The sequence below is a fragment of the Nicotiana tomentosiformis genome, chromosome 4 (assembly GCF_000390325.3).
Source record: "Nicotiana tomentosiformis chromosome 4, ASM39032v3, whole genome shotgun sequence".
Taxonomy (NCBI): domain Eukaryota; kingdom Viridiplantae; phylum Streptophyta; class Magnoliopsida; order Solanales; family Solanaceae; genus Nicotiana; species Nicotiana tomentosiformis.
The window spans coordinates 125,933,993-125,959,903 of NC_090815.1; the positions used below are offsets into that span (position 1 = coordinate 125,933,993).

The 25,911-nt window shown below is 36.2% G+C and overlaps 2 protein-coding genes and 2 non-coding genes across 4 annotated transcripts; 3 read left to right on the plus strand and 1 right to left on the minus strand.

Annotated features, from left to right (window-relative positions):
* Positions 1-183: 183 nt before the first annotated feature.
* LOC138910505 (transcription repressor OFP7-like) lies at positions 184-1,053 on the minus strand. Its single transcript, XM_070201747.1, has one exon. It carries the CDS (start codon positions 1,051-1,053, stop codon positions 184-186), a length of 870 nt encoding a protein of 289 aa, XP_070057848.1.
* A 3,086-nt stretch (positions 1,054-4,139) lies between these two features.
* Positions 4,140-7,597, plus strand: LOC104105551 (uncharacterized). The gene is made up of 3 exons (XM_009613892.4): positions 4,140-4,636; positions 5,551-5,886; positions 6,815-7,597. Exons 1-3 carry the CDS (start codon positions 4,352-4,354, stop codon positions 7,343-7,345), a joined length of 1,152 nt encoding a protein of 383 aa, XP_009612187.1. The 5' UTR covers positions 4,140-4,351; the 3' UTR covers positions 7,346-7,597.
* An 8,358-nt stretch (positions 7,598-15,955) lies between these two features.
* On the plus strand, positions 15,956-16,034 carry LOC117279283 (small nucleolar RNA R16). Its single transcript, XR_004509698.1, has one exon. It is a non-coding gene; the product is annotated as a small nucleolar RNA R16 (small nucleolar RNA).
* Positions 16,035-16,120: 86 nt separating this feature from the next.
* LOC117279284 (small nucleolar RNA R16) lies at positions 16,121-16,207 on the plus strand. The gene has a single exon (XR_004509699.1). It is a non-coding gene; the product is annotated as a small nucleolar RNA R16 (small nucleolar RNA).
* Positions 16,208-25,911: the final 9,704 nt, after the last annotated feature.

Here is a 25,911-nt window from a genome sequence, read left to right on the forward strand (position 1 = left end):
TATCATTGCATATAACATGAATCATAATACAACTATTACAAAAATAGCAAAGCACAATAACCAGATTACACGAGCATATGAAAAGTTATGATTAAACAAATGAAAAAATTAACATGTGATGTGATTCTCCTTATGTAGTTTTAGGAAGTTGAGCTTTAAACCAACATTATGCTATATTATTGTTTATTGAAATCTTCTAAGTTTTAAATCCACAGACTTGGACGATTTACCAAACAACTCCTCCCAAATCTCAGTGAAAGCTTCCACTATAATTGCATGATGTTGTCTTGAATTAAGACTCAGAAAACAAAGCAAAAGCTGTTCCAAATCCTCTGCTTCAAACATCTGTTTTTCCACTATCATTTCCTTCATTGAATTCTTGAAATCTTCATAAGGATCTGCTGATTTTTTCACTATTGCAAAACTCTCATTCACTTTCCCATCAGCCATACATGGCATCAGTTTCTCTATAACAGACGCTTTTGTTGTAGTCAGCTTCTGATAATCAGAATCTTTAAAACTATTCGAAATGTAACGTTTAATCCTTCTTACTTTCGCGTTGTTATTCTTTTTCCTCCTGGTTTCGGTTAAAGGGTCAATAGGATAATCAACGACGAATGAAGATTCAAAACTTGGAGAAGAAATAAAGCTTTCAGTTTCATCATTAGGCTTCTCATTACTACATTCACTGCTGAAACTAAACCAGCCTCTATCAGTTGAGGAAAAACTCATATTATTCAACCTATTAATTCTTGACTCATTTCTTCTACTATTCTCCTTTTTCATGATCATGTTATTATCATGATCAGAATAATCAGAAATCGGCGAATTATATGTTTTTTGTGTCAAGTTGTGATCTTTTCTGAATTGTTTAAAAGAAGAGTGATATGGGGTTGAGGGGGGTACTGGAATAGGTGAATTATCAAGATTATAGGCAGGAGAAATTTTGTATAGTGAAGTTGGCATTGGATTTTTAGGCAAATAAGAATTTTTTTTGGATCGACAAAAGCTAAAAGAAGGCATAGAAAGCTTGAGTTTGAAACGCTTTGTCATTATAAAAAAGTTCTGAAAAATTGCGAGTGAATGCCTGAACCAAAATATGTTATTCCTATGGGCGCCTGTACAATTACAGGCTATGTCCTATGAGTTTGGAGTTCAAGAATATGGTGTTGTTTTATATGAGAAAATTGAGGAGGCGAAATGGCCGGCTTTTGGTCGGATGATAATAGGCTAATCTTTTAATAAGATTAATTTCCCCCCCCTATATTAGGAGTTTATTGACTGACTAAATCTGAGTGAGGTAATGACATTCAGATGTGAAAGGTACATATAAATTCCCTTGAGATCATCCTAGAAGTAGAGGAAATGGTCTCAAATAGTTTTTTAATGTAATGTTTATTCTTGACTGTGACATCAAAGATTTTTATCTTTCTCTTGTATTTATCTTTCCAGAATTGTTTTTTCATGCTTTTAATTATTTCAGATGTTTACCCTCTTTTTGGTACGATAAAGGTCATTTTCTAGGAGAATGATTTTCATGATAAAGTTATTTTTTTGGTGTTTGGCTACCACGAAAAATATTTTTCTTCGTATTATCTTAATTTTTGACCTCATATTACTTGCATCAATTAACAATGAGATATTATTACTAATTTTTAGGATTTTTTAATGAGACAATTCTCCATGCTAATATTTTTATTTTTAATAAGTATGTATTTTTTTGGAGAAATATTTTGTCACTACAAATAAAACACCAAAAAACCTTTGCAAATGGAAATGGCTTCCGTCATACCAAATACACTCTTAATTTAATGACATTAGATTTTTCCTTAATATCAAATGCAAAAAAATAAAATAAAAAAATTTGTCAGCTATTGCCAGCAAGCTCCAGAATTTTTATCAGTATATTTTTCTTGTAAAAGGTTGTTAGTTAGTCATCCACAAAAGGAGTTTACGTAGAAAAATTATATTACTCCCTCCGTTCATTTTTATTTGTCCACTATGAACTTTGCATACCCCTTAAGAAATAATAAATGAGGTGCATAATTTACCATGATACCCATATTAATTGATGCATATTTTTAATGGATTTGAGAAAATGATTTGAAATGAGTAATTAATAATTAATATTATGGGTATAACAAGAAAAAAGAAATTGTCTTCTCTTGATATGCTAAAAATAACAAGTAAAAGTGAAAATGTATTTTTAGAATACTGAACAAGTTAAATACTATTTTTGCTAAACAAATGCTGAAAATGTATCCAGCTGTGAGTTGAAGAATTCCTTGCTGTCCGAATACCATAAAGATAGTCCTATTAAAGAGAGTAAATACTTTCTTTTTTCCCCGAATATTAAAGATAATACGTTAATTGTAGAAATGTGAATCTACTCGTCTTAAGTTTTTGTATGAATCATCTAATTTAACAATCTTTTAACATTGGTTTTTGTATAATTTCAATAGGGCGGTCAATTTTCTCTGAGAACAAAAACAACCGTAAAAAAAAAGAGAAAGAGAGAGAAGAGAAGGATAAAATTTGCAAAACGATAATTATAAAAGTTGCAATCGATATTGACTTAAGGTTGTTTTGATTTGGTCGTATTGTCTTCTTTATTCCATTCTTATTCCTGTGGCACTATTTGTCCGGCATTTTTCTCTAATTAATATTATGTGCTCTTTGTCCAACATGGAAAAATGTTTAAATTGCTCATGTACTATTTGAAGTTGCTCAATTTTATTTTTGTTATATTTTCATCATATGTTAGTAAATCTTCTTATATTTGTCTTTGCCATTATAAAGCTCAAGCGCAAAATAAGTAGACTTCACGTATCAAAATATTTCGAGCAAATGATCCAAAATAAATTCAGCAATGTAATGACCAGTGGCGGAGCCACACATTGGCAAGGGAGTCAATTGACATCTCTTCGTCGGAAAATTATACCGTATAAATACGTTAAATTCTTAATTTTATGTGTTTATACTATACGTTAACTTCTCTTGATTTTTTTTCGTTTGCTTATTTATATTTTGACCCCCTTAGTTAAAATCCTGGCCGGTAATAACTATGGTTGGGATTAAGCTTAGTTCTAAAGGATGACCAAGTGCAGCGCCAAATTTGACCATTTTTCCTTTATTGTTTATTCATTAACTGCTTCAAATATTACGTTCCCCATAAGAGTGTTTAAAATCAACTACAGTACATATATCTACACTAAATACAATTTGATAACTTGGGAAAGAGGATATGCACTCTGCTACAGTATTTAAATCGTAAAGCAAAAGAAAGCGGAGTAGTAGTTTAACGCTAGAGCTGCTATCTTGGAGTATTATTTATCGCTCCATTTGATTTTTATGCCTCCCCAAAAATATTTAAAACGAAATTAGATTCACATAAATTGTTTGAAAAAAAAAGGATTTTGACGTACTTAACTATTTCAAATGATAATTCCTATTCATAATTAGATCTAATTCCTTCATTAATGAAGTTTTATGACCCAACTCTGGGCAACTTTCTACTAAGACCATGTTTATCAGGGGCAAAGCCACACACGATTGAAACAAATGTCAAATATTACCCCACACTCAGGGGTTAGCACGACGCCAGTAATATTAGGATTTGTGCGTTCTACAATGACTTTGGCTTTCACTATTAGGGAGAACTTACTTTTATTTACTTAATTATGTCTTCAATTAACAACATATCACAGTAAGTATTTTATGGTAGACATATTGCTTCCTTGTTTTTGTAGCTAACTTTTATTCATCAACACTATAAAAGATAAGTTTGATAAGGAGTGGTGGATGTCGCTTATTAGCTATGGTTTCAACTAAATCTAGTATTTTCGACACAGAATATGAATACGATAAGAGATTAAGAGTAACTAAAATCAATTAAAATAAGTGTATGATCTATTCTTTAGTACATCTTAATCAACGCGACCATATAAGCCCAAGAAAACTTTGGCCAGGTTATTAAATGTTATAATTCGTCTATATTTATCCAACCCGCCCATTTGACACCCTCTCCATATTTAAGAAGAAAAAAAAAACATAAATATTATTCCCGCCAAAACCATACCCACACGATAGCAACTACCAAAAAAAACCACCTTTTGGAGAAAGGAGGCACAGAAATATACATTTCTCCCTTTCCTCTTCCCCAAATTTCTCTCAAAATCACCTACTCCATTCAAACACTTCCAAAGGAGGAAAAAAGGAAACCCCATTTTCTTAATTTGTGCAAAAATGAATCTTTCCTACAATCTTCCTTTTTCTCGTGTATAAATTTTTCTTATTTCTTTTTCTCATAAAAAATTGGAGGACAATTAAAGAATGTGTCACATTTTACACAATGAGGAAATTGTGTCCTAATTTGGAGAAAAAAGATGGTTTAGAGACAGTTTTAGAGGTGCCAATTCCAGAGGAAATGTTTAGCAAAATGGGTACTAATGCAGCCCTAAGGTGGAAAAATATGCGTAATCTTATGACAGCTGATAAATTATCTGCTCAATCAAAAGCTGTTTCAAGCAATAATGATCAATTTATATTCTTGTTGAAAATTGTTGGCTCTGCTCTTATCCCTTTTCAAGTTCAATTGGATCATTCTATTAGCTTGCCTGTTATGGATGGTTCCATTGTGAGTGTTCTCTCTCTATATTTTTCATTTATGCTAATGTTAAATTGGTTTTTATTTCAATCTATCGACAAAAATCAATCAACTCTGCCTCAATTTGTCAAATAAATAAGGGTCAAATCTAAGCATCTTCTATATTTATTTAGCTATATTCGGAAGGTAGCACCTACTTTGGTGGACAAGTCCGGACCTATGTGGAGACTAGGGTTCAATTGAATCTCTTTTGCTGAAAAAATATATCATAAAATAGGGTAAAAGAAAATTTCTTGCACATATATATAATTTTCTAAATCTCAATGAGTTAAGGAAGATTCTAGTGTAACAGCAAAGGTGGTTCGAAAATTGTTTCAGGTTGCAGTTTCAAATTTGAGGACTTGCACTTTTTTATTCTCTTATTAGAATTTCTTAGTAGTCGAGCATTTTGCTCTTTCTTTCTTAGACCGGCAGCATTATTGTTAGTATGATATCCTTTTTACTCTTAGATTGCTATCTCTACCTACCGTTTGGCTGATATCGTTTGCTTTGATTTTCTTAATATCTTATTGTTATTATTACTTGTGAATAATGCTTCTTTTCATCTATTCTCTAGCCAAAGGTCTATCGGAAACAGTCTCTCTGCACTCTCAGGGAAGGGGTAAGGTCTGTATACACATTACCCTCCCCGGACCTGACTTGTGGAAACTCACTGGGTTTGTTGTTGTTGTTGTTGTTTCAGAATTTCTCGCTCCGACTATGTTGGTTGGCATGTCCCTAATAAAACTCATTAGCCTGTAACAATCTTGCAAAATCCACGAATTTTATGCTTTTCAATTATATGCCTTCTAATATTGTAGTCAACAGAAGGCTTTTACCGATAGATTTTGCTTAAATTTCGGAAACAAAAATCAGGCTAAAATCCTTTTGATTGTGATCAACAGAAGGCTTCTACTGCAAAATACATAGTACAACAATATCTAGCAGCTAGTGGAGGGCAAGCTGCATTAAATTCAATAAATAGCATGTATGCAGTGGGACAATTGCAGATGGCAACATCAGATATTCATCAAAGTGGTAACCATATGAATTCCAAAAGGACTTGTGAGGATGGAGGATTTGTTCTTTGGCAAAAGAACCCTGATTTATGGTTTCTAGAATTGGTTGTTTCTCATTGCAAGGTCAGTGCAGGTAGTAATGGAATAGTAGCTTGGAGTCACTCTTCCAACAATTCTAATGCTTCAAAAGGTCCTCCAAGACCACCCCGGAGGTTCTTTCAGGTACCCCAAGTGACATAAATCGTAGGATTTAAGTTATACACGATGACATGTAGTTTTACATGTGATAACACGTTCATTGCCATTTTAGCAGGTTATTAGTTAATGTATATCACGGAGATTTACCTATAATCTATATTGCTCGAGATCTTTCAAAAATGCCTCCACATCTGTGTCTGATCTGCCAAAAGCATTTTTGGAGGATCCGAGCGAACAAAGCTCGTTAGTTATTATATAAGTGAGCTAATTGTATAAATACTTTTTAGACTATTAGTGCATAGGACTTAAACTCGAATTTTTGTGGTATAAAGTTTTCTTTACACATTCTTTATCATTTTCAGATGGCTAAGGTAACATACTTCTTTTCTTTGATTTGCAAGTCACACTCTTACCCTTTTGTTCTTGATGCAATCATCCAACAACTAGTTCTACTCATGCGGAGTCTATTGACCCGTTTGGCCATTAAAAAAAATCAAATTTTCTCACAAAATTTTCACTTTTGCGGAATCAGTGTTTGGCCATGTGACCAGGAGGTCACGTGTTCGAACCGTGAAAACAACCTCTTGCAAATATATAGGGTAAGACTGCATAGAATAGACCCTTGTGGTCTGGGCCTTCCCCGGATAGCGAGAGCTTAGTGCACCGAGCTGCCCTTTTTAGTGTTTGGCCATGAAAATTTCAAATTTCACGTGAAGTTGAATTTTAGAATTTTTCGAAAATTTGAAAAACTCCAAAAATCTGTTTTTCAAAATTTTCATTTCAAATCACGTACAAAAATTCAGAACACAACTCTAATTTTCAAATATCATTCTCACTTGAATTTTTTTTTTTCACTTTTTTCCGGAACTTCATAATTCTATGTCCAAACGCCCACTAAATGGTTACTTATATAAATACTGCTCTTGTTCATGAAACTCTTCTTGATCAACAGGGATTAGACCCCAGATCAACAGCCAATTTATTCTTGAATGCTGTTTGTATTGGTGAAAAGAAAATTAAGGATGAAGAATGCTTTATACTAAAGCTTGAGACTAGCAAAGACATGTTAAAGGCACAGAGTACAGCTAACACAGAAGTTGTTCATCACACTATATGGGGCTATTTCAGCCAACGTTCCGGACTTCTTATCCAATTTGAGGACACAAAACTAGTAAGATTGAAATCAGCAAAAGAAGATGATAGTGTTTTTTGGGAAACAAGTATGGAATCTATGTTGAAAGATTATCGGTATATTGAAGGTGTAAACATAGCACACAGTGGGAAAACTACAGCAACAATTTATAGATATGGAAAGAACATAGACTATAGAGCAAAAGTTGAGGAAACTTGGAGAATTGAAGAGATTGATTTTAATATAAGTGGTTTGTCAATGGATTGCTTTTTGCCTCCTGCTGATGTTAACAAGGAAAATGAAGAATGGGATTCTAGGATCGCTTTAGCCGACAACAGAGCTGTATCCTAAAAAAGACAGCCGGATGCACAAGACATCTCACATCCCACGTTCATACAGGGTCCGGGGAAGGTTCACACGTCAATAGGTGTGATGTAGACAGCCTACTCTAATTCAAGCATTAGTGGCTACTGGCTAATGTGAAAATATTCTTGTAAATATAGATAGAATGTTACTTTCTTTTTTTGATTATTTTTCTTTTTAATCTTGTGAAAGAATTTGAAGCCATATTTTTGAAATACTACTATTACTATTTGACCCAAACATCATTTGTGAGAATACACAGAGTCGTTGTTGTTACTATTACTATTTGAGATGGTGCTCATGGAGCTTAGATCAAAATGTAAAAGAGAACGAAGTAGTACATCCACATAATATTATTTGAAAAGAAAAAAAAAATTCATAATATATTTCAAAGTTGAGAATGATAATTCGGATCCATAATCCGATCTAGCTCCTCTATCGATACAGTTTTTGTTGAGGTTTTATTTTAAGATGAATATTCTTAATTATTTTAAGATGAATATTCTTAAAATGAGGGTGAATGGGAAATGGAGGGAAAATGAAATTTTGAGTAAAATTTTAAGTTTTCCCCTCTTAACAATGAGACATTGTCCCATATTGGAAGAGGAAGACATTTTTGGTGGGTATATATATAATTGCTCTTCTTGTAGCTCTTAAAGAGTTAAGAAGAAAGCAAGCCTCGCGCCGTCGTCGTCGTCGCTCGCTCGGCTTCGGCTTCGGCTTCGGCTTCGGCTTCGGCTTCGGATTTGGTCAAATGATTGATTGATTAATTTTTTGGACCAAATTTATTTGTTAATAGTAAATATTAACGTAAGATTATCCGTATTTGTAACGGATATTTTCCAATCCGTGTATTGATCATTTGGCAGCCGGATTTATTATTGTTTCATTACGTTAACTTATATTTTGCAGAATTAATATTTACAAATACAGCAATATTGTGAGGAATAACAATCTTAAGGAATTTAATATTTATTTCTGTATTTGTGTTATTCTTATTATTCTGCAAACTAAAACCTTTGTGGTTTTGTGTACTCCCGTTTTGGAGAGTTAAGCCTTAGTGGCGTTTTGTTGGATATTAAAATCTACGTGATTTTTACTCCAGTTTGAAAACGTGTATTAAACGTTTGTTTGTGTCATTTTTTTTTACAGTAAAAAATGATGACTGAAAGCGAAAATCAAGTTGTGCCGATGGTAACTGCCAACGCATCGACAAGCCGAACACCGGCGTTGGCACCGGCAGAAAAACCCGAAAAATTTTCCGGGATTGATTTCAAGCGCTGGCAGCAGAAGATATTCTTCTACTTAACTACGTTATGTCTACAGAAGTTCATCAAGGAAGATGTTCCTGATCTGCCAGATAAAACTCCAGATAATGAACGCTTTCTCGTGATTGAAGCGTGGAAGCATTCTGATTTTTTATGCAAGAATTATATTCTTAGCGGACTGGATGATAATCTGTATAATGTATACAGTAGCGTGGAGACGTCAAAAGAATTGTGGAATGCGCTTGAAAAGAAATATAAAACTGAAGATGCCGGGATGAAGAAATTCGTTGCCGCAAAATTTTTGGACTACAAAATGGTAGATAGCAAATCTGTTATTACCCAAGTCCAGGAATTGCAAGTGATTATTCATGATCTACTTGCTGAAGGTCTTGTCATCAACGAAGCATTCCAAGTAGCAGCAATGATTGAGAAGTTGCCTCCATTGTGGAAGGACTTCAAAAATTATTTGAAACACAAACGAAAGGAAATGTCCCTTGAAGATCTCATTGTTCAGTTGAGAATCGAAGAGGACAATAAAGCTGCTGAAAGGAGAGGCCGTGGAAATTCAACAATAATGGGAGCAAATATTGTTGAAGCTAACAAAAAGAGGAAGAAGGCTTCTGGTCCGAAATACAACCCAAGCAAGAAGCGGTTCAGTGGAAACTGCTACAACTGTGGGAAAACCGGACACAAATCTACGGAGTGTCGTGCTCCGAAGAAAGACAAGAAAAGGGGTCAAGCAAACATGGTAGTAAACCATGATGATGTTGATAACTTGTGTGCCATGCTCTCTGAATGTAACTTGGTGGGAAATCCTAAACTGTGGTGGTTTGATTCAGGAGCCACTCGCCATGTTTGTGCAGTTAGAGAGGCTTTTGCTACCTATGCTCTTGCTGAACCCGGAGAGACAGTTTATATGGGAAATGCTTCAACAGCAAAAGTTGAAGGATATGGGAAGATATTTCTGAAAATGACTTCTGGCAAGGTCATGACTTTGAACAATGTCCTCCATGTTCCCGAAATGAGAAAGAATTTAGTCTCTACTGGACTTCTTGTTAAGCACGGTTTTAAGTGCATTTTTGTGTCCAACAAGGTTGTAATTAGTAAGAATGAAATATTTGTGAGAAAAGGTTACCTCACCGAGGGCCTTTTCAATCTAAATGTAATGGTTGTTGAAAATAATAATAATATTTCAGCTTCTTCTTACTTACTTGAGTCAAATGATTTATGGCATGTACGTTTGGGTCATGTCAATTATAAAACCTTGCGGAAAATGATTAACTTGGAAGTACTGCCCAAGTTTGAATGCGAAAAATCAAAATGTCAAATATGTGTGGAATCTAAGTATGTTAAACATCCTTATAAGTCAGTTGAAAGGAATTCAAATCCTTTAGACTTAATTCACACAGATATTTGTGACATGAAGTCAATACCATCTCGCGGTGGAAAGAAGTATTTCATAACTTTTATTGACGATGGTACTCGATATTGCTATGTTTACTTACTGAATAGTAAAGATGAAGCAATAGACGCATTCAGGCAATACAAAAATGAAGTTGAAACGCAACTTAACAAGAAAGTAAAAATGATAAGAAGTGATAGGGGTGGTGAATATGAATCTCCTTTTGAAGAAATATGTTTAGAATATGGAATTATTCATCAAACAACAGCCCCTTACACGCCCCAATCTAATGGGATTGCGGAAAGAAAGAATCGCACATTAAAGGAGATGATGAATGCGTTGTTGATAAGTTCTGGTTTGCCACAGAACTTGTGGGGGGAAGCCATTCTTACGGCTAATCGAATATTAAATCGAGTGCCCCATAGCAAAACACAATCCATTCCATATGAAAAATGGAAAGGAAGGAAGCCCAACTTGAATTACTTTAAAGTGTGGGGTGTTTGGCAAAAGTGCAATTTCCTAAACCCAAAAGGGTAAAGATAGGACCGAAAACCGTTGATTGTGTTTTCATAGGATATGCGACAAATAGTAAAGTATATCGATTTCTGGTTCATAAATCAGAAAATCCCGACATTCATAATAATACGGTTATAGAATCAGATAATGCTGAGTTCTTTGAAAATATATATCTGTATAAAAAGGAATGTGAGTCGTTTGATGAAGGATCTAAACGACCTCGGGAAGAAACAAAAGAAAGTACATGTAATCAGGAGAATCCAAGACGTAGTAAACGTCAAAGAATGTCTACTTCATTTGGTCCAGATTTTGTGACTTTCTTATTGGAGAATGAGCCTCAAACATTTAAAGAAGCTATGACTTCTTCGGAATCATTGTTTTGGAAAGAGGCAGTCAATAGTGAAATAGAATCCATATTGAACAACCATACATGAGAATTGGTTGATCTTCCTCCTGGAAATAAACCTTTGGGTTCTAAATGGATTTTTAAGAGAAAAATCAAAGATGATGGCACTATTGATAAATTCAAGGCAAGGCTCGTAGTCAAAGGGTATAGACAACGAGAAGGTCTAGACTACTTTGATACATACTCTCCAGTTACAAGAATTATGTCCATACGGATGTTAGTAGCATTAGCTGCAGTGTATGGTCTTGAAATTCATCAAATGGATGTTAAGACTGCCTTCTTAAATGGAGAGTTGGAGGAAGAAATTTACATGGAACAACCTGAAGGGTTTGTGGTTCCAGGTAAAGAAAAGAAGGTATGTAGACTTGTTAAGTCTCTTTACGGACTAAAACAAGCACCCAAACAATGGCATGCAAAATTTGACCAAACAATGTTGTCAAATGGTTTTAAGATAAATGAATGTGATAAATGTGTGTACATTAAAAATGTTCCAAATCACATAGTCATTGTTTGCCTATATGTGGATGATATGCTGATAATGAGTAATGACATTGCCAACATAAATGCTACTAAGCGTATGCTCAATAGCAAGTTTGATATGAAAGACTTGGGAGTTGCTGATTTAATTCTGGGAATTAAGATCCATAAGACTCCTCAAGGTCTGGCATTGTCACAATCTCATTATATTAAGACAGTACTTGAAAAATTCAAGCACTTGGGCTTTAAAGTTGCAAAGACTCCAATTGACGTGAATCTTGCATTAGCAAAGAACAAAGGCCAAAGCATATCACAATTGGATTATGCTCGTGTATTGGGATGCTTAATGTATATCATGAATTGTACACGACCAGATATAGCTTGTGCTATAAGTAAACTGAGTCGATATACGAGCAATCCAGGCCAATCTCATTGGATGGCAATGAAATGAGTTTTGGGATATTTAGAACATACCCAGAACTTTGAATTGCACTACAGTAATTTTCCTGCGGTGATTGAGGGATACTGTGATGCAAATTGGATCACCGGTTCAACTGATTCTAAGTCCACAAGTGGATATGTATTCACTATTGGTGGAGGAGCGGTATCTTGGAAGTCGTCCAAACAAACATGTATTGCCCGCTCTACAATGGAGGCTGAATTCATAGCCTTAGATAAAGCCGGTGAAGAAGCTGAATGGCTCCGGAATTTCTTGGAAGACATTCCATTTTGGCCCAAACCGTTGGCACCAATATGCATACATTGTGATAGTCAAGCGGCAATTGGAAGGGCTGGGAGCGTTATGTATAACGGTAAATCTCGTCATATACGACGAAGACATAAAACCGTTAGGCAATTACTCTCTAGAGGAATTATCACGATTGACTATGTAAAGTCAAGTGATAATGTATCGGATCCACTTACAAAAGGCCTAACTAGAGAGGTAGTTGAGAAATTATCAAGGGGAATGGGGCTATGGCCGAGAACAAGTCATTGTGGCGGTAACTCTACCTAGAAGACTGGAGATCCCAAGATCTAGGTTCAAGGAGATCAAACAAAGTCATTAATGACGGTTCAACATTGTCAAATAAAATTTTAGTCCGTTCTCGTGATGAGACAATGTTCAGTACCAAGGATAAAGCATTAAGGCTTTTTAATGATTTCTAAATTTGATACGGGGTATATCAAATAGTGTATCTACAGGATGACACGTTTAGGAATCACCTATGTAAGTGTGAAGTGTTAGCCGCTTCAAGGAGAACTTTGTAAGGCCAGTTCTCTACGCACTTATGAAACCAGGCGGTGTTCATGGCTGAAACGAACACAACAATGAGAACCAAAGACGGTTAAGGGTTAATTGTGTGACTTATGGTTGTCTAGGTATACACCAAAGATCGACGGTTCAAAGATATCAAATCTACCGATTGACCGAGTATATCCGACATAAGTTTACTACGGAAAGTTCAAAGGGAAACCTACTTATCCAGATGCGATTAATCCTTGCTTGTAAATCACACAGTTTTTCCATGCATACTTCCGTGATATAGCCATTCCCCATTCATGTGGGGGATTATTGAGGTTTTATTTTAAGATGAATATTCTTAATTATTTTAAGATGAATATTCTTAAAATGAGGGTGAATGGGAAATGGAGGAAAAATAAAATTTTGAGTAAAATTTTAAGTTTCCCCCTCTTAACAATGAGACATTGTCCCATATTGGAAGAGGAAGACATTTTTGGTGGGTATATATATAATTGCTCTTCTTGTAGCTCTTAAAGAGTTAAGAAGAAAGCAAGCCTCGCGCCGTCGTCGTCGTCGCTCGCTCGGCTCGGCTACGGCTACGGCTACGGCTACGGCTACGGCTACGGCTTCGGCTTCGGCTTCGGATTCGGATTTGGATTTCCAATCAGTGTATTGATCATTTGGCAGCCGGATAATGGTCTTCCCACCATGAAAGTGCTTGCTCCACAAACATGTAATGCTTGCTCCACCATGGAGGGTGGACGTTTGGTCTTCTTCAATATTTTGCTGCTATATATATGTGCAGCAGATGTTAAAGAAAGACACTCAACACACAACATACAATTCGCTCAACAAATTGGCTATACATTGCACTCCTTCCTCTCAACATTTCCATACGATTTTTTGAGTTTATACTCCTTCGTTCTGCATTGTTTTTAACTTCAAACAAAGCAACTGTAAGTGTGATTTGCTACCGAACTTTGTGTTCGCTGAAACACTGGGGTTTGAAGTACCGCTACACCAGTGTGTTATTCGTTCTATCCTGGGAGGAAATAATCCATTACCTTGGGTACTAGGAGGGGATTAAATTCCTTAAGGAAACACTGTGAATTCAGTGGGCTCGAATTATTTACTGTTTTATTACGTAAATTTATATTTTGCAGAATTAGAATTATTATTTACAAATACAGCTATATTGACGGGAAACAACAATCTTTATACGAGCAATCCAGGCCAATCTCATTGGATGGCAATGAAACGAGTTTTGGGATATTTAGAACATACCCAGAACTTTGAATTGCACTACAGTAATTTCCCTGCGGTGATTGAGGGATACTGTGATGCAAATTGGATCACCGGTTCAACTGATTCTAAGTCCACGAGTTTTTTTGCACTCATTACCAGTGCAAGTGCATGGATCACAAGGAGGGAATGGGATTTTGGATTGGATTATGACCACATAATGAGAAATAAATAGAAAGCCAAGAAGAAAAAGGGTTATGTTTTTCTCCATGTTTAAGTTGTTTGTGATGCTATGCAAATGGAGGAGAACAATGGTGATAGACTTTTAATGTAGACATGATATAGATTACATTAAGATTCAATGTAATCTAATCAAGATTGCTGTAATAACAGTACAAATATAAGACTTAATGTAATCTGATCAAGATTGATGTATTAAATAATATATTTAATTCATTTACCTGATAGTGTCTTATTTTTTTGCCATCAAACCAACTTTTCTTTAAGGTGCATTTTTCGAACAAAGAAGATGACTATAGAATTAAATTCTCTCTTCAATAAACTACTCGTTTCATATATTCTACCCGTCTCATATGTGTGAAACCTGGTCTTTTTTGGTTCTTGCCTCTTCCTCGAATACATAAATAGGTAGGTCGGGTGAACTACCTAACTAAAAAAAATAATCTTCTTTTTATGAGTAGGCTACGAATTGTAATTGACTTTTAAGAACGTGATAATATATATATATATATATATATATATATATATATATATATATATATATATATATATATATGTATATATATTTCATAGATTCTCCCCAAATAGAAAGATACATTCTCTCCCTATTCCAACAGTCGGGAAATTTTAGGAAAAAGACAATTTTGATGTAAAGAGGTCAACAAAAATTATACTGATAGAAACATATAACAATAACTTCGAAAAGTAAATTTGCTATTTGATTGCTTTAATTTATAATCTATTGTGAATTAAATGACAAAGTAGTCATGAAGTTTTGACACATAGATGAACATGAAGTTACATGGAACTAACACCCAACTATAAACAAAATAAGAATAATAACGTTGATAATTATTAATATATGAAAATAAACATAATTAACCAGGATAGGTGTATGAAACACACACTTTTTGGCGAATACAATTAATTTTGACCAATCGGCCAATTTTGTGGTTTGTCTATTCTTGTTGATGTTCCGCTTAGATAATGTATTTATGGAAATAATCACTCTTCAATAAGTATGCTTCTTTCTTGTTTTGTTACTAGCTTTGAAACTAAAAAGAGAACCAATAAGGGTTTATGGTGGAGTAGTAAATATTCATTCATCCTTAATCATAGGTTTCGGGTTCGAGTCCTTGGGTATGAAGTCGTCTTTCTTAGGGAGCGCTTTACTCCCAATGTGGGACTTTCCGACGCGAATCCGGATTTAGTCGGGTCTCAATGTGGGTACCGGACATCGGGTGAGGAAAAAAAAAACTAAAAAGAGAGTAAAAAATCATAAATAACATTATAGTACTATAATCCCACATATTTTCATAGTAAAAATAATCTTTTAAATAGAAAAAATCCTTAACATCACATCAATTGAGATTAAAAACTACAGGGGCAAAGAAGGATATTACTAAAAATTCGGTATTTTAGTAATTAAAAATTAAGTAGGAGTCACAATGTACTTTTGAAAAACCACAGGGGCAAAGAAGGATATTCGCCAGTTTTCTGGCCAAACGCCGCAACTCCAAAACCCTAAGCACAGTCCAAACTCTATTTAAGCAAGATTTTCTCCGTTATTTCTTAGAACATTAGCTTTTCTTTGTACATTGAGTTTACAAAAAATAGTTATATATATGTATAATCTGTTTATCTTTTTTTTTTTTTTTTTAAATAGCATCAGATTTACCCTCTTCTTGTGCTGAAAGATGTGAACAAGGAGATATAGCTGATGCTTCAACTGAAATCGTTGCCTTTTCAGATATTAAAAAATTTCGATTTTTTCTTCTAAATTTGTTATTTTTAATGATTTTCCTATGGCATATGATGATATAACACAGTAAATACTGAATAATTTTGTTGATTATTTACTCCGCTTATTATCTGATGCCATATCTAAAATGTAATTTTTTTTAATTTTTAATTTTTCTCTATTTAGTTTTATTTTCTGCTTGATAAGTTTGCTTAAAGTTGCAGTGTAGGAGGCAAATGATGATAAACAAAAAACTTATACTACACACTGAAAATGAATGAAGACAAATAACTCAATTAATTTTCTGATGCCTTTTAATTATTATTTAGATTTGAAAATATTTACCAATACTCCTATTATTTATTAAATAAATCTATTTTGTTAGCTTATTGATGAGGAACAAGCAGACGGGCGGTCAGAACCTGATGCTGTGTTGAATGTCTGCACTACTTCCTTTCATGGAATTTCTCTGAAAGCTATAGATAATATTTTTATACAAATAAATTTAATTTGTGTTTTTGATTTCAGTTTTGGTTGGAATTTCTGGTGTTTGTGTTTTTTATATGCTGAATATGGTGTTTGTTGAAATTTTTTGGTTTCAGCTGATTGCAGTGATGAACTTGCTCAAAATTATGTCTGGACTTATGATAATTGTCCGTGATTAGTTAATTGCAAATTCTGAGCAGATTTTTTATTTGTTTCAGTTCTTTTATTAATGGACATCTTATTTGGCTTGTTTAGTCCTGGCTATATTTGATGTTTGGATTAAAATGAATAATCTGTATGCAAATCTAAGTTTGGTTTATTTGTTAAACTCCCTATATTTGTTAAAATCGCTTAAATTTTTTATATTTGTTAAACACCTTATATATGTGATTCATGTTGTCTTGTTGAACTGTTGAGCTCAAAAGTGACTGAAAATGTGAGGAAAGTTTAATGCATTGTTCGGTCCAAAGTTAGGTTATCAAGCTTCAAACCCTAGGGATCGATCAATGTCGAGTTAGATATTAATATCAAGCTTGTATTCGAATTGAACTATGATGAAGATTACTAGTCTTACGAGGCAAAGACCGACCAACACTACCTCCATACCAATATAAGGTTCTGAATTAGAATCGAGCTTGAGTCAAGATCGAGAGTTCTTACAATCGTACTAGGAGAGAGAATCTTAACAGGAATTATGAAAAAATTAATTTATTATGGGTCTCTCATTATTTATTTTTAGTTGTATCTAAAGTAGGATTTCTCTACTATAAAGGGGTTGGTTATTATCTTTGTAAAGCATCAAGTTTTTACATACACTGTAACTCAGATATTATATACTCTCATATTGAAGAATTATTCTTTTTGAGTTTCATAGATTGATTCATCTTGCTCAATCTTTAAATCATCTTCTTTTCAACTTTGCTTATTTTTTACTCTATTGTAGTCAATATTCGATATTTCTATTCACCTTTATGATTTAAGTCAAGTTATATCACATATTTTTAGAACTATGCATAAATTTAACTTTATTCGTTTTTCGGATAAACAGTTTGGTGTCCACTGTGGAGGCTAAAGATAATAGTGATTATTTGATACGAATCTTCAAAAACACCGTTTAGCGCTTGTTTTTGGAAGTATTTTTGATTTTTGGATTAATAACGACAAGTTCTCAAATTAAATGGCCTTATCTATCGACAAAGAAGCTGGCTTTCAAGGTGAGAACAAAAACTTGACCCCCAGGACCGAAAGGCCGCTTATCGACGCCGTTGGGGCTCGAGCCGAAGTACCATTAGACGTCAATTCACATATGACCATTGAGACAAACAAACGTTCTGAACCTGAAAATAGCTTTCATGGTGGTACTTGATCTGCAGCTCGAGAAACCCATAATGTTGAGGAAAATAAAATCAGCTTGCGTATGATTTTCGAAATGTTGCAAACTCAACAGGTAGCGATAGCTCAGCTATAGAGTTAAACCGAGGTACCGAGAAGGTCGGAGCCTGATCCACCCCGAGAAGTCCCCCACATAACGGAACCAGCTATAGTGGTCAAATGAGCAGGAGTCGGGGACTAATCCAGAAATTGCTAAGATGTTCGAAGAACTGACCAAACGAATTGAATTAGGAGAAAGGAGGATCGAGGCAAACGATAAAAAGGTTGAAACATATAACTCCAGGGTTGATTAGATCCCGGGGGTACCACCGATATTGAAGGGCTTAGATTCCAAAAAAATTACACAAAAGCCTTTCCCTCCGAACGCGGCTCCTAAACCGATCCCAAAGAAATTTCGCATACCCGAGATTCCTAAATATAATGGAACGACTGATCCCAACGAGCATGTCACCTCTTACACATGCGCCATCAAAGGGATCAATCTAGAGGACGATGAGATCGAATCTGTATTATTGAAAAAATTCGGTGAAACCCTGACAAATGGAGCAATGATATGGTACCATAATTTACCGTCTAACTCTATCGATTCTTCTGCTTTGCTTGCAGATTCTTTCATAAAAGCACGTGCTGGGGCCATAAAGATCGAGACCAGGAAGTCGGACTTATTCAAGGTAAGACAAAAGAATAACTAGATGCTAAGAGAATTCGTATCCCGTTTCCAAATGGAACGAATGGATCTACCACCAATCATAGACGATTGTGTTGTTCAAGCTTTCACTCAAGGTCTAAACGAACAAAGCTCGATGGCTTCACGGCGGTTGAAGCATAACCTGATCGAATACCCAGCTATTACTTGGGCCGATATGCATAATCGATATCAATCTAAAATAAGAGTCGAAGACGACCAGTTGGGTTTTGGGTCCGTTATTAGAAGGGCTGTCAACCGAGAACAGAGGTCGATCAAAGACCGATACCGACCGTATAATGAAAAATCCTACAAGCTCGGTGTGATAAACAGCTAAAATGATACTACTGCTAAGGTATGACCCCCCTGTTCAATTATATATTTCGAAACAAACCCTTGCAGGCGTTCGACCACGGATTAATGAATTCGATCACGGAAGATGTGAGGCGAGATTTTAAGGTAAGTAAGGTAAAGGTGAATAACGTACGAGATACTCAAATGCTGAAGGTTGTGAATAGTCCATACTTCAGATAGAAGGCCAGAAGCGTTGAGACTCAGTATCCAGGAATGATAACGGTATCGTCTGTGGCATATTTTCCGGCCTATAGTTTTTAGGTATCGAGAGATCTAGTTAAAAGAGTAAAGAAGAGTTAGAGACGATGTGATGTCTCGCTTTATGTTCCAGAATAACACGAGAAAATCTATGGTGCAAGTAAGTTGAAGGAAGGTTGCGAGTAGTATAAATAGATATGTGTAGGTCGCAAGCTAAAGTATGGTAAAACGACAAGGTTTTAGGAAGGCAGTAGTAAGGATAAGAAAGGGCGAGTGAGAAGGTGACGAGAATAGATAAGTCTTCAGGATTAAGCCCATGAAAACAAGGGAGCTAATAGTCTCTCTAAGTTATAGAAAACTGAGTATAGCCTGAGTGAACTCAAAAGAGTCTAAGACTAGTAGCATTTAGAAGAGATGGAATGCTGCCCTGGTAGTAGAATGAGGGTGTAATTGTGATAAATGAAGGATGGCCTTTGGGCCTTTGATTAAGTAATGATTTCATGAATTGTACAGAATTAAAATACTCACGTGAGGAAAATCACATTGGGATGCTATGAAATATGGTTATGAAAGTATAGTATCGCCCCCAGGTGGATCAGGAAGATCACTTCAAATGTTCCACGATGCAGCGTAAGCCCTAGTGACAATATATTACGTAAGAAGTTTCAAGTTATCAATGGAAGATTGTAGATCAACATTGAGGCAAATCAACAATGAATTAGTAAAAGCTGCAAAGTACGAGATGCGATTACGCCATCAGTCTTAAGATGAACAGTAATGAAGAAGCATTAAAAGACTTAAGCTTTATGCATATAGGATAAGCAACGAGAGTAACCTGGAATTTGGTAGCAGACCTCAGTAACGATAAATCGAAGTAAGAATTATGGTATAGTATGGTCTACTTAGATGAAGTAAAGCTGATGACGCCCAGAGGGACAGCTTGACATAATTTTATATATGAACACAAAGTGAAGCCTAGAGATTGGCAAGGCCTACCTAGAAGAGTCTCATAGGCATACATACAAAGTTAGAGTCGTACAGGCTGCATGATAGAAGGTAGCAACAGTTACGAGATTAGAAGGATTCTGACTACAAGTCGTGGTGTGAGAAAGAGGCTTAAAGGGGGGAATGCCTTGGCCTTTGGATTTATTCAAAGAATAGTTGCCTAAATGGCAAGGAGAATATTAAAGTATTCAGAAGACATAAGTTATGAAAATGATAAGTGCATCAGTCAACATTCGAGGACGAATGTTCCAAAGGGGGAATGATGTTACATCCCGCATTTTCGTACATTAAAGTTTTGTCGTAAGTTAATCGACGTAAGCTCGGGAATGAAATTATTTTGAGATTATAAGTATTACGCTATTTCAAACAAGTGATAAGTAAATTCGTGAAGGAGAGAGGGTAAGCGTATCGAAGAAAATGAGTTTCGTTGAAGTTTGGCAATTTGGGGATAAAATACGGTCAAAGCTATAATACCCAGTATTTATGGACTAGTGCCATACAAGAAACTATATGATCATGATAGTATGGTGTATAAGGTATGTTAAAAGTAAGTAGTATTTTAAGTAAGTTGAGATAATTCTTAAATATGTGGATAATTAGTTAATTATTGGATAATGAGGATTACCTAGTTAATTAAGAAATTATTGGGTGATTAATTAGAGAAATTGGATAAGATTAAATCCTTCCCCAATGTGGCAGCCCATCACTATAATTAGTGACTCATGAATTATGTTGTAAAATGGCAAAGTTAGGTGAATTTTGGGTGGCTTAGTCATTATGCAAATGGGCCCCACAAATCTTAATTGTAAATGACTTTCATATATCTTTAAGTGAGACATTTACGGATGAAAAATCTCAAACAAGATTCATATGACTCTTTTACAAAGTAAGATAGATTAACATGAGTTTGCTTCAGCAAGTTCATATAAGAACATGTATATACATGTAACGTGAGTTCTTCAAAAAAAGAAATTTATACGAGACTACGTAATGTTATGGCAACGGAATTTTGTGATTTTAAGGGAGTACGGTGCAATCCTTCTCAAGAATATCATGCGAATTTTTCTCTACTCCAGGTATGTCAAGGCTAAGCCCTTCCTTCATTTTGGCATGATCTCGTAATTACATGTGTTTGATAACGAGGCATAAAGAAAAGTTCATACTCCCGAATTTATATACATTATTCTAGTCTCATAAATTACAGTATTCTCCTTATCGGGACTTCATATTTAATTAAGTATTGTCTTCTTCCAGTCAAGAGAGCAGAGAGCCTATATATACAGTATTACAGTATTTTCATTACCATCGAGCTATAATCGATGGGCAGGCCCCTATTGGGCAACCTCTGATCAGATGGTAAGTTATATACCGAGTCTACTGTGGCCGAACGCCTATGAGCGAGCCCAGTTGACCGAGATACAGAGCCTAGTATGGCCGAGCGCCTATGAGCGAGCCTACTACGGCAGAGCAGTTGTATATATACCGAACCTTATAGGGCCGGACAATTATTTTACTTACTATATTGAGAGAGTTCAGTCAGTATCAACAGGTAAGCATATCTTTAGATTATCTTTGACTCCCAGTTACTTTCAGTTATTATATTATCAATTCAGTTTCAGCTTTCAGTTATTCCGTTGCCTTACATACACGGTACATTATTTTGTACTAACGTCCTTTTCTCCGGGGACGCTCCATTTCATGCATGCAGGTTTAGACAGACAGGCAGATAGACCTCCTCAGTAGGTGTTGCCCGAGTTCAGCTTTATCGGTAAGCTCCACGTCCTTCAGTGTTGTCGGGTCTAGGAGTTTTGTGTACATCTTGTGTGTATATGTATATAGTTTATTAGCAGGTCGGGCCCCTGTTCCGATCACGGTACATCCATCAGTAGAGGCTTGTAGACATATCCTGTCAGTTGGTGTAGTATGTTGGACTTGTAGGCCTTGTATTTATATTTTATTGGTTTGTCAGCTATAGTAGTTATGACGGCCTTGCTGGCCCAATTTTATATTGATGTTTAGTCAGCTTTGGTATCCATTCAGTTTTATATTTTGCTTCGCAAATTGTCTTGCAATGTGGCCCATGGCCAAAGTATGACATTATATATTCAGATTCCCTTAGTCGCAAGTTGGTACGCAAGGATAGGTAAGGCATTAGGTGCCGGTCTCACCCCCAGGTTCGGGGCGTGACATAAGCCTACGGGCTACTATTATTTTGAGTTTGAGAAATCACTCACTCAACCATTAAGCCTACGGGCTACGTTACTTCGAGTTTGAGCATCACTCACTCGACTACTAAGCCTACGGGCTACTCTTACTTCGAGTTCGAGCAAACACTCGCTCGACTACTAAGCCTACGGGCTACTCTTATATCGAGTTCGAGCAGTCACTCACTCGACTACTAAGCCTACGGGTTAATCTTACTTCGAGTTCGAGCATACACTCACTCGACTACTAAGCCTACGGACTACTCTTATTTTGAGTTTGAGAAATCACTTACTCAACCATTAAGCCTACGAGCTACATTACTTTGAGTTCGAGCAAACACTCACTCGACTACTAAGCCTACAGGCTACTCTCGTTTTGAGTTCGAGCAAATACTCACTCGACCATTAAGCCTACGGGCTACATTACTTCGACTTCGAATCATTCACTCCATTAATAAAGCCTACGGGCTACCTTATTTCGAGTTCGAGCAAGCACTCACTTAATTGTAAAGTCTACAAGGTCCAAATACGATCAAATAGCCTAAAGCCTTATGAAAAATCTTTAATAAGGCATGAATGAAACAAAATCTTCATGAGGCAGAGAATAAAACAGAGGAAAGTCGGGAAAAGAAAAGATCTTTATATATATATACAAGAATGTTTACAATGTCCGAACATGACCCTACACAAAAAAATAAAATGAAAACTAAGGGCTAAGTTTCTTGGTTATCTACGGGGGTAGTCTCTTCTCCATCGGGCTCCTCCCCGCTCTCGGACCCACTCTTGCTCCCGTCATTGCCATCATCATCATCATCATCACCATCGTCATCATCGGAAGCCAAGGCTTCAACATCGGCTTCGAGCTCTTTAGCCCATTTTATCTCTTCAGTGAGATCGAAACCTCGAGCATGAATCTCCTCGAGGGTCTCCCTCCGAGATCGACACTTAGCAAGTTCAGCAACCCAATGTGCTCGAATATTGGCAGTCTCGGCTGCTTCTCTTGTTTGTACCTAAGCAGCTTCAGCATCAGCCCGATAGACGGCCACGAATGCATCCGCATCGGCCTTTTCCTTTTCGGCATCAGATTAGGCCTTGGCAAGTTCGGAGGCCAACCTAGCCTCGAGCTCCTTTATTCTTCTTTCCTGAACCAAGCTTTTCTCCTTCATACTTTGAAGTTGGTTTTCAGCCGATGATAATTGGCTCGAGTAGCCTCTTTCTCTGCAGCAAAGCGGTCCATACTTTCTTTCCACTTCAAGGACTCCACCTTTATCACATCGATCTCCTCACGGAGTTTTCCGATCATCTCAAGTTTCTGCTGCAGCTGTGAGACCGAAAAATTAGACATCATTCCGGTATCGAGCCCATAGGCTTTTAATAGTATCATTACCTTCTCGGACATATCGGTCTGATCTTGGTGAGCCTTGGCCAACTCAGCTCGGAGGTCTTTGATTTCCTCTCCCATTTGCCCTAAGAGGAGTTTAAGGGCATTCCTCTCTTCCGTGACCCATTGAAGGTCGGCCTCATATCGACGCAGCTCGGTTCGAGACCGAGAACATGCTTCTTGATGAACTGCTGCGGCCTACAAAGAAAAAAGAAACGAAGTTAGAAAAGAAAAACAAGCATAAAGACAATACCAACGAAGTAAGTTAAGGCTTACCCGATTCAAAGCCTGCTGCACTCCGAGGAAAAGATCTGATGCATCACTAGTGGCGGCAACGTCCTTGACACCGGTAAACAAATCACAAAAAGGGTCCTCTCCCTCATGAGATCCATCTACCTCGAGGGCCCCCAAAGCTTGGGCTTCCCGAATCGCCCCTTCGGAAAAAACAGGGAAAGTGGGCGAGTCTTTGATTACTACTGCCCCAAGTGAGTTTCTTGAGGCGTTCTCTTCAGTTCGAAGAGATTCAGGGACGGCCCCTTCAGACATATCCACCATCTGTTGACTTCGATGGGAGATATCCTCGATCTCCAACGATTCAGGGACTTTGCCCGAATCTTTCTCTGATATACCCTCAGTTCGAGGTAGAGCCTTGTAAACCACCATCGATCCAGCTGCCTGTGGGGCATCAACGGTTTTCTTCACTCGGGCTACTAGTACGGACCCATCGTATTTTTCTTCTTCCTCGTCTTCATCCCTTAGACGACGAACTAATTCTAAGGTTAAAGGGATGGTATTCTTCCTCAACTTACGAGCCTTCGGTTTTAGATTTTCGGAAGTAGAGGCCCTTTTTCTCTTATTGTCCTTCGCCGGTTTAGAAACCGGGGTTGAAGTTTCCTCCTCGCCAGATGGGGGTCTTCACCATTTTTGGATTTAAAGAAGGAGATAACTAAGATATGGTGTTTTGAAGAAGGATTTTGCAGAGAAGAATCACAGATTTGCGAATAAATTCAGAAGGTGTGAGAAAGAAGTTAGAAAATTTAGAGTTTGGATATGTAAAAGTGATTAAAAGTGAAAAAGTGTTATTTATAGGTAGAGCAATGGCGGTTCAATTTCGATAAATAGCCGACCATCGTCTGACACGCATTAAATGCCTAGGTAAATTGAACCGACGGGACAACTATCACGCACGTCATGATCGGACTCGATGCAAACGTCAGTATATATCTAATCGTACCGTTGAAAAATCATGTCGTTTCTCGCTACATACTTCCCAAGAAATGAGGGGACTATCTGTATACGGTAAAATCGGTTAGTCCTTCGTACGAACTGGTCAAAATGGTAATGTATTGGATCGAAGATCAGGTTGAGGTCCGAAGTCAGGTTATCAAGCTTCGAGCCCTAGGGACCGATCAATGTCGAGCTCGATATCATTATCGAGCTCGAATCCGAATCGAACTATGATGAAGATTACCGAGCTTACGAGGAAGAGACTGACCAACACTGTCTCCAAATCAATACAAGGCTCCGAATCAGAATCGAGCTCGAGTCAAGATCGAGAGCTCGAGTCGATATCGAACTCGAGACAATATCGAGCTCATAGACAAAAGCCGTTGCAACCGCACTAGGAGAGAGAATCTTGGCAGAAATTATGGAAAAACTGATTTATCATGGGTCTCCACTATGTATTTTTAATTGTATCTAAAGTAGGATCTCTTCACTATAAAGGGGTTGGTTATTATCTCTGTAAAGTATTAAGTTTTTGCATACACTATAACTCAGATATTATATACTCTCATATTGAAGAATTATCCTTTTTGAGCTTCATAGATTGACTCATATTGCTCAATCCTTAAATCATCCTCTTTTCAACTTTGCTTATTTTTTACTCTTTTCTGTCAATATTCGATATTGTGTCAAGTTATATCACATATCCTTAGAACTACGTATAAATTGAACTCTATCCGTTTTTCGAGTAAACATGAATCTTTAACTAAATTGCTTTAACTCAAGTGAAGGAGGATTTCACCTTAAATCTCTTGTATGTAGATAATTGATTTAAAGAATTAATGGATTAAGTATTTTAGTTTTAGACCAATATATGACTATTGGATGGATAAAAAGTACACATTAACTACAGGTATTTATAAACCGCTAATTTTGGTACATATTTAGTTTCGAAAAAAAGACCATCATTGGTGAAAATATAATTTTTCTTCAAGTTCTCAAGCTTAGTTCTGTTTTTATCTTTTGTATAACTAGTTCATAACTCTGAACATGGAGGAATTTAGTAGGTTGACAAACAACTTTAAATAGT

Coding starts and splice junctions, on each gene's coding strand:
- LOC138910505 (XM_070201747.1), bottom strand. CDS start 1,053: ATGACAAAGCGTTTCAAACTCAAGCTTTCTATGCCTTCTTTTAGCTTT.
- LOC104105551 (XM_009613892.4), top strand. CDS start 4,352: ATGAGGAAATTGTGTCCTAATTTGGAGAAAAAAGATGGTTTAGAGACA. Junction 4,637..5,550: donor CTGTTATGGATGGTTCCATT/GTGAGTGTTCTC, acceptor TGTGATCAACAG/AAGGCTTCTACTGCAAAATA. Junction 5,887..6,814: donor CACCCCGGAGGTTCTTTCAG/GTACCCCAAGTG, acceptor CTTGATCAACAG/GGATTAGACCCCAGATCAAC.